Genomic DNA, 9,629 nt, shown 5'->3' with positions numbered 1-9,629 from the left:
TTAAAAGTAATAGCAGACATTTCTAAACTTCTAATTTACATTCAATCTTTGTTTAATATTCCAATAGTTTTTGGCATAAACAAAACAATTTATAAATTTAGATTAATGTGACTCTCAAAAAAAGAAGAGTCACTTAAATGCCCTCAACTAAATATCATTGAGAGCCAAAGGTAAAATTAACCAAGCTATATTACATTAAAGTTATCATGGGTCATTTCCCAATTTATTTTATAATATCAATAATAAATAGAAAACATTACATTAAATCATATCAACTAAAGCACTGATACATCCGTCCTAAAACACTGATAGCCCCATCCTAAAACACTGATAGCCTCATCCTGAAACACTGATGCCCTTATGCACTGATTTTGCCATCCTAAATATCTAATAACCCTGCTATAACGTACTGATAATTCTATCTTAAGACTAATAGCCCCGCCCTAAAGGACTGAAAACCCAGCCCTATAGAACTGATAGCCCTACCCTAAAGCACTGATAGTCCCACCCTAAAACACTGGTAGCCCTGCCCTATAGGACTGATAGTCCCGCCCTAAAGCACTGATAATCCCTCCCTATAGGACTGATAACCCCATCCTAAAGCACTGATAGTCCCGCCCTAAAGCACTGATTGTCCCACCCTATAGGACTGATAGCCATGCCCTAAAGCACTTATTGTCCCACCCTAAAGGACTGATTTCCCCACTCTAAAGCATTAATAGTTCCGTCCTATAGGACTGTTAGCCCCACCCTAAAGCAACAATAGTTCCGCCCTAAAGGATTGATAGCCCCACCCTAAAGCACTGATAATCCCGCTCTAAAGGACTGAAAGCCCCGCCCTAAAGGACTGATAGCCCTGCCCTCTAGGACTGATAGCCCTGACTTAAATCAATGATAGCCCCCCTAAACATATTGATTGTCCCACCCTAAAGGACTGATTTCCTCACCCTATACCACTGTAGGACAGTCCCCCCCTGTAGGACTGATAGCCCCGCCCTAAAGCACTGATAATCCCGCACTAAAGGACTGACAGCCCCACCATAAAGCACTAATAGTCCATTCCTATAGGGCTGACAGCCCCGCCCTAAAGCCCTTCAACAGACAAACAAACAAAAGATTACATTTTATTTGAAAAGACAATTTCTAAAGCATCCCCATCATTCTCCCACTTTTCTTAGATGGGATGGCTGGCCAAATTAAAGGATACCATGGGCCAACTTTGCCCTGTGTGTCCTAGTTTGTGCATCGCTGCTCTAAAGGCTGGATTAATGATGTTGAAAATTATATATTTATAATAATATGTATTAAATTCAATATATATATATATTTTTTTTTACAGGGAGCAATCTTGAAATATCTTCCCACCATCATCAATGATTTGCAGAAGGTCTTTGATGCTGTGGAGCTCAGGTAAAGTGAATGACGTCTTTCACACTGGTGTGAAAACATCTGCTGCATCTTTGCCGCACCGCCGGTTTATAGATTTCATTAGAGAGAGGATCATTTAAAGGAGTATTCCTGTTTCTAAAGATATCCTAGTTCTTTACACAGCATTTGTGGCAAATTGATAAGCAAAAATCAACTTTTAAGACAAAAATCATGGTTATGTAAGCGACTTATAATCTGAAATAATTTGCACCAGTGCTTCCGATGGTGGAAAAACATAAATATAAAGCTTGTATTTTTGTTAAAGCGCTCGCAAGAACTATTCAGGGAAAAAAAGTTTATTTTTTAAGCTTTCATCAGTGACTTGAAGAAGGTCTTTGATGCATTCAAAGTCAGATAAAGGAAAGGACTTGTTTCGCATGGGTGTGAAGCACCAGTTTATATAATGTTGTTTACCATCGTGAGAAAACAAATGTACTTGCCCTGATAAAATTGAAATAAATCTTACAAAATAAGTTAAGCTTGTGAAGTAAATTTATGATCATCACTTTGACAGATTTTGTTCATTTAAAAATTCTCTATTTCTGTAGTGTTTATGAACTCCCTCAAGCACCTTGATTTGTGTTGGTGTGACAAAATGGCTCGACAGCGCCACCTATGCACTTGTGAGCTAAGTTTCATGTATACGTACAAAAATTGGCAAACACAATAAACATGCCAATACCTACAAAAAAGTATCTTGGAGCAAAATTCGAAATCTAACAGGAAGTCAGAGATTTTTTTAACTTCCTCTGCTTAAAAGTGCAGTTTTTGCAAACTCCAGGGGCCTCATGTATGAAGACTTGCGTGGAAATCATACTAAAACATTGCGTACGCACAAAGCTGTAAATGTGCGCAAGCAGTAAAAAAATCAGATGTATGAAACACTGCGCATGTAGAATCCCACGCATATTACATCAGACTTAAAAACTGAGCACGTGTGCACGAGCGCAAAACCCCTCCCTGACTCCTCCCCTTAATAAATATGGTAATGAGTGTACTTTGACAAAAAGCAATCAAAAAAGTAACAGAATGTGAATTAGAGGTGCCCCTATAGGAGGTAGACCGGAGAAAAACTGTGTTATTTGCAAGTTTGTCCTCCGGAATTAAAAACAAAAGAAAAGAAATAGAGAGGGAGAGTTTAGCTGACGCGGTTAACGCAGTTGGGTCTGAAAATCGCACTGAGTGAATTAAAAAAGAAATGATCCGATGTAAAAGTGTCAAATTTTGTAATGTCTATTTAGGCTAAGTGCAAATATGTAATGTAATGTGTATTTATATAGCGCATTTATTAAATAGCATTTATTAAATAGCATTTATTAAATATTAAATAGCACACCTCATTAGACTGAGCTAGTTGAGTGATTCCTATCCATCACCGTTTGATTGAGAGAGACAACAAAACTAAAGAGAGCAGCAAACAGTAGTGTGAGGGGCGTAGCTCGTAAAGGGCATGGCAACATGTTTTGACACGTTCCATCATGAACCCGGTTTGAATCCAGTGTCTGATGAGCTCATTCTTCTTTCCCCCTCTACATATCAGATTTTGCCTACTCGTCATCACGAGGAAGACAAGTAGAAATCATTAATAAGTGTGTGCATTATATTAAGCGCATTTGAGCATCTCATATTATTTGCACATTTATTGAATGGAAATGTTTCTTATTCACGTATGCAAATTCGTCTTCAGATGTCGCCTTTATAGCTATGTGCCTGCAGTCAATCAATCCGATTACATTGGGAAAACCGGCGAACGCTGCAAGCTGCGCTTTAAAGTTTGGCTGGTCAACTGCATGGTATGGAAACCAGATATACCTGCTAGACATGCAGATGATCCCATCCCATATAGCTGCCATTGCACGGCTCAAAGATACTTTGTAGGGTGCAATTTAACACAATTGCCTCTAGGAGTCACCAATGAAAATAAAACAAACACACACAATAAATGCACGTACGCCAGACATGAAGTTGGAGTAGACCAACGCACATTCTCACGTTCATTTCATTGCTAGTAAATCCAAATGTGAGCGTGAAACCTGGCGTTCGCAGAGTTTTTGTGCGTACGCAGCGTTGATACATGAGGCCCCAGGCGTTGTATTTTAACAATCTCTTCCTAGGAATTTATTCAGATCAACACCAAATTAGGTATTGTCATCTAAAGGCCTTGGCGATGTTAAATTGCGAAGATCTAGAGTTTTCGTTGAGGGGCGTTTGAAACGGGAAGTTGTTATAACACATACATTGTTTAATCTGACTTAAAAGCCACAGATTTGATAACAGTTCTGAACTAAACACATTTACTTGCCAATATCCAGTTACAGTTATAGCGCCACCTACTCGCAGCTGGAAATGACATGTTTTACATCATCAGATTGATTGTGGTGTAAATTTTGAAGATCTAGAGTTTTTGTCGAAGGGTGTGTCTGTGACGGATTGATAAATTCTGTGTTTAAAAGACTTTAAAATATACAAGACATGTCACTCTTAAATGGAAAAAAAAGTGTAACTCAATATGGCGAATGAAGCCCCACCTTCTAGTACAGGAGCCAATCAGTGATTGTTATAAGGTGAATAAAACTCGCCTGCTAGTACAGGAGCCAATCAGCAATCCCTATAAGGTGAATAAAACTCGCCTGCTAGTACAGGAGCCAATCAGCAATCCCTATAAGGTGAATAAAACCCGCCTGCTAGTACAGGAGCCTATCAGTGATCGCTATATGGCGAATAAAACCCGCCTGCTAGTACAGGAGCCAATCAGTGATCGATATATGGCGAATAAAATCCGCTTTCTAGTACAGGAGCCAATCAGCAATTGCTATAGAGTGACAATTTTCCGGGGGAGGGGCTCAAACCAGACGTGAGTTTCTACAGATTTTGTGTTATTCGAACAATTAGAAATTAAACTAATAAGTCAGTAAGTTGTTTAATAGTATTGGTTATTTGGTTATTCGTAATATAAATGTAATCGCAAGCTTGGCAAGTAGATTGGAGAATTTGATGTTTCCCATTCAAACAGAATGACCGAGCATACTGCCTGAGACGTGTTTCAAAGATGGCCACCGAATGAAATGACTTTCCTTAAAGGAACTTAGTTATAACTCAGCCACACAATGTCCAATCTGCCTAAATATTTACGCTTGATGAGATTCCTCTTCTGAAGACATCTACATGCCAATATTATGTTATAGTCATAGCACCACCTGCTTACAGAAGGATGTTTGGCATGAATTTTCTCAGTTTTTAAAAAATTATGCATCAGCTTAAATTATTATTGTCCACTGTTCTCTGTCGTCTTAAGGCCATTGGGCAGTGGTGAGCCAGAGTGCGAGGTCCCTTTCATCGCTGCTTGCAGCTTTACTGGAATGGTGGAGTTATTGAAATTGCTAAGTTTACTATTATTCATTCATTCATTCATTAATTTATTCATTTTCTTGTTGGCTTAGTCCCTTTATTAATCCGGGGTCGCCACAGCGGAATGAACCGCCAACTTATCCAGCACGTTTTCACGCAGTGGATGCCCTTCCAGCCGCTACCCATCTCTGGGAAACATCCACACACACTCATTCACACTCATACACTACGGACAATTTTAGCTTACCCAATTCACTTATACCGCATGTCTTTGGACTGTGAGGGAAACCGGAGCACCCAGAGGAATCCCACGCGAACGCAGGGAGAACATGCAAACTACACACAGAAATGCTGACTGACCCAGCTGAGGCTCAAACCAGCGACCTTCTTGCTGTGAGGCGACAGCACTACCTACTGCGCCACTGCGTCGCCCTTAGTTTACTATAATAATAATAATAATAATAATAATAATAATAATAATTATTGTTATTATTATTATTATTATTATTATTATATCTCTTTAAAAAGTTTGCCTCATTTCTTGTCAAGAATCTGCAAGAAACCGGACTTAAATGTTCCGTTTCATGCTATTGATGGATAGTTTACAGTTTGTGAAAGCCAGTTTTTCTCTTTCTCACAGTGTCCAGCTGTCAAAGTTCATCGAGAGTATTCCAGATTTTCAGATGGTCAGACAGAAACTGGGCTGTCTGGTGAAAATTGTCGAGAGTAACCTTTTCAAACAACCAGGTAGGACTTGACACCCATTCAGGTCAAACATATCATTTTCATCATCCGCTAAAAGCATAGTGTGTGTGTATCCTCAAACGCCTCATGCTCTCTGTTGTTCTTCCAGACTGCAGAGATGTTTTGTTGCCCCTGATTACAGATCAGCTGAGCGGTCAACTGGACGACAACTCTAACAAACCTGATCTGGAGGCCTGTGTTCAGCTGCTTAGCACGGTACTAGACATGCTGGACTGTAAAAACGTGGTGAGTTTTATACGATTGAACATATAACAGCCTTATTCCAGCCTCAGACCATCTGATGAGCAAAACTGCAGGCGCCAAACTAATTGGCTGGTTTTCTGCTGTTTCCAGCAATCAGGGTGTTCAGATTTTCTCAGTCGACATTTTATTTTTAACATAGAGTTAAAACAAGGCAACAAACGAGCAAAAACACATTAAAGGGCACCTATTTTAACCTTTTTTCAAGATTTAGTCTTTTGTGTCTCCAAAATGTATCTTTAAAGTTTCAGCTCAAAACACCCATCAGATTATTTATTAGACCTTTCAGGATATTGGAATCCATCTCCAGCTGCATGTGTCAGATAAACAGCACAGCGACAGACATGAAGGAAGCAGATCTCACGTAACCTTTGTAAGAAATACTACAGTAAGAACTTTCCCAATGAGTGTTTGATGTATTTGTTGTGGAGTTAATTCAAGCCTTTCCGCAACAATGAGTCTCACACAAGGTCGTTACAAAGTTCATTCATGCACGCACACAGCACAAGCACATTACTCTTTGCACTGTTTTTGAACGGCAAATGTGACCGGATAAATGTTAATATCCATTGCTGTATAGACATCTGTTATGTTAATGTACAAAATAAACCTGATTTAACGTCCATAAACCGGGATTGAAGCGTCGTCTTATATAACTGTGCTGATGTGCGGCTGTGGTGATAAAGACAGTAAAATCACTGTAATTCATTTACATGCACTGGTTTAAAAACGTTTTAAACTTAAACTCATTCTTGATCATATTTGATGATGATTGATGATCACAGCAAGCTGAACAGATCTTTTAATCCTGGTTGATTTGCGCATGTTCTGTCTTGTTGATATGATTATACGTCTTACTATGGAGAATTGTGATTACGATACTGTCAATCAATTCAGTGGGTGGGGAAACCGCATTCATCTGTCATGTTGCGATCGGCCTCAAAATGGAAGCAATTTGGATCCTAGTTTAACATCAAGAAATTAAAAAAAAGAGACTTCATTCATTCATTTTCTTTTCAGCTTAGTCCCTTTATTAATCAGGAGTCGCTACAGCGAAATTAACCGCTAACTTATCCAGCATATGTCAGCCATTTCAGCTGCAACCTATCACTGGGAAACAAACAAAAAAGAGACTTATTGTCTTTATATCACCTAAATATGATTGGACACACAATACCTACACACAGTTCTGTCCAAACATCTTCGAAAAGAAGATTTTTATTATAGGTGCCCTTTAAATTGTCATTTTGATTATATTATATTATATACTGTATATTATTATACAGATGAAGTAACAATTATTAGCCTTCCAGTGACTATTTTTCAAGTATTTCCCAAATTATGTTTAACAGAGCGTTAGGCAAGGCGTTTTTTTTTAAGTATTTCCTATACTATAATATTTTTTCAAAGCAGCTTTTAATTATTTTAAACCATTTTAAGGTCAATATTATTACCGCGCCTTAAAGCAATATTTTTTTTATTGACTGTCTACAGAACAAGCCATCATTATATAATGACTTGCCTAATTATCCTAACATGCCTAATTAACCTAGTTAGGGTAATACTATCAGCATAATACTCGGCATACTATCATCTCAAAACATTGCAAGAATCAGATGCTTTGGTTCCAGTGAGGATTTAGAGACACTTGTTCATGCTTTTATCAGCAGCAGGGTGGATTACTGTAATGGTCTCCTCATTGGCCTTCCCAAAAAGACAGTCAGACAGTTGCAGCTCATCAAGAACGCTGCGGCCAGTATTCTGACCAGAACCAGGAAATCAGAGCACATCACACCTGTCCTCAGGTCTCTACACTGTCTCCAAGTTAGATTTAGAATAGATTTTAAAGTATTACTACTTGTCTATAAATCACTAAATGGCCTAGGAGCTCAGTACATTACAGATATGCTCAATAAATACGAACCTAACAGATGACTCAGATCTTTAGTATCAAATAAATTAGAAATCCCAGAAGTTCAGTCAAAGCAGGGTGAATCCGCATTCAGCTACTACATCCCTACTGCTGGAATCAGTGTCCAGAAATGATCAGATGTGCTCCAACATTAGGCACATTCAAATCAAGACTGAAAAAACACCTGTTTAGCTGTGCCTTTACTGAATGAGCACCATGCTGTCCGACAGATCGCACTATTATGTCTTTCCTTTTGTCATTTTTTATAATCTGCTTTTAAATTTTAAATCAGTTGCTATCTGTTTTTAATAGTTTTATTTTTGTTTTATTTTATGTTCTTATACTTTTATTCCCGTTAAGCACTTTGAATTACCATTGTGTATGAATTGCGCTATATGGATAAACCTGCCTTGCCTCGCTTTGCCTAGTTAAGCCTTTAATGTCACTTTAAGCTGAATACTACGATCTTCAAAAATATCTAATCAAATATTATTTACTGTCATCATGGCAAAGATAAAATAAATCAGCTATTAGAGATGAGTTATTAAAAGTATTATGTTTAGAAATGTGTTGAAAAAGCAGAAATTAGAGAAAAATTTATATACAGTGGGCTAATCATTCAGGAGAGCTAATAATTTAATCAAATAAATGCATCCTCTGCGAGCATCTTGGTGGTGACTTCATGATGAAATATGACTTTATGAATATAGAGAGACTAATCTTTCAACCGTGATGCATTTCACCGGCGTCTTGATTCCCCCAGCGCATTCATGTTGAGTTTGACATTTCACTTGATATGTTCAGAGACATTCCAGGTCAAACTCATGACTTCTGAGCATCTCTTTGCTTTAGCAGTTACGTTGCAAACTTCCAAAATAAGGTCATTTTTTTTGTTTTTTTTGTTTCTCGGTTCAATCGTCAGCCGTTCGACCATCCTTCAATGCATCTCATTCACCTTTTTATGCTTCCAGGGTCCCACATCCGGTCATGTGAAGTTAATCGTGGACCGTCTCCTGCGGAGGGTCAATCGTACAGTCATCAACCTGAGCTTGGACTCTCCCTACATAGTAAGACATCAACAGCCCACAGAGTGGAGCGTCTCTGAAAGATTTAGCAGAGATAAATCAGCTTACCTCTCTGCCAATGCTGCTGTTATTTCAACCGTGCAAGCGCTGAAGCCCACACAAACACACCTGCTGAAACTCATAACAACAAGAGTCTGCACCACTGAACTTAACTTGTTTATTTCTTTGCCCAGGCCTGTGGCTATGGGTTTTTCTCAGCAGTGTGGGCAGCGCATGCAAAGTTATTGATTATTTCTCCTCTTCCTCTGGACGCAGGGCCACTACCTGGCTTGCATGACCGCCATCCTGAAACAAATGGAAGACGCACATTACGCACAATACATCAACACCTTCAAAACCAGACAGGACGTTATCGTAAGTCTCCTGCTTTCTCCGCAGCGCCCATTCATCATCACAGATGTAGAAAACAAAACAAAAAAAAGCCTTACACTGTATTATTGTTATTTTCTTGTTTTCCAGGATGATTATATTGTTTTCTTTTTCATTTCTCAAATGATGTTTAACAGAGCAAGGAATTTTTCACAGTATTTCCTATAATATTTTGTCTTCTGGAGAAAGTCTTATTTGTTTTATTTCGGCTGGAATAAAAGCAGTTTAAAAAAAAAAATTCTTTTTAAGATCAATATTATTAGCCCCCTTAAGCAGTATTTGTTTTCGATTGTCTACAGAACAAACCATCATTATACAATGACTTGCCAAATTAACCTAGTTAAGCCTATAAATGTCACTTTAAGCTGAATACTAGTATCTTCAAAATATCTAGTCAAATTGTATGTACTGAGGGATAAATGCCTGGAGATAATACGGTCCTGTTCAGTCAACAGCAGGCCTCAGTTTGTCCAATTTTAAGG

The 9,629-nt window shown here is 38.4% G+C and overlaps 1 protein-coding gene across 4 annotated transcripts in view; it reads left to right on the top strand.

Annotated features, from left to right (window-relative positions):
- The window catches only part of dock5 (dedicator of cytokinesis 5), a 174,983-nt gene that overhangs the window by 93,559 nt on the left and 71,795 nt on the right, over positions 1-9,629 (top strand). For 3 of the 4 annotated variants that reach the window (XR_015497246.1, XR_015497247.1, NM_001110012.1), the window contains 5 exon segments: positions 1,340-1,410; positions 5,417-5,523; positions 5,630-5,766; positions 8,665-8,760; positions 9,034-9,132. Coding sequence is in view for 2 of the 4 variants with exons in the window: in NM_001110012.1 (NP_001103482.1) it covers positions 1,340-1,410; positions 5,417-5,523; positions 5,630-5,766; positions 8,665-8,760; positions 9,034-9,132 (510 nt within the window). In the remaining 2 variants the exon portion in view is untranslated. 4 annotated transcript variants of the gene reach the window in all.

Source organism: Danio rerio, chromosome 8 (assembly GCF_052040795.2).
Source record: "Danio rerio strain M-AB ecotype USA chromosome 8, GRCz13ab, whole genome shotgun sequence".
Lineage (NCBI taxonomy): Eukaryota > Metazoa > Chordata > Actinopteri > Cypriniformes > Danionidae > Danio > Danio rerio.
The sequence above is the reverse complement of the archived record's forward strand: the minus strand, read 5'-3'. Positions and strand labels throughout refer to the sequence as shown.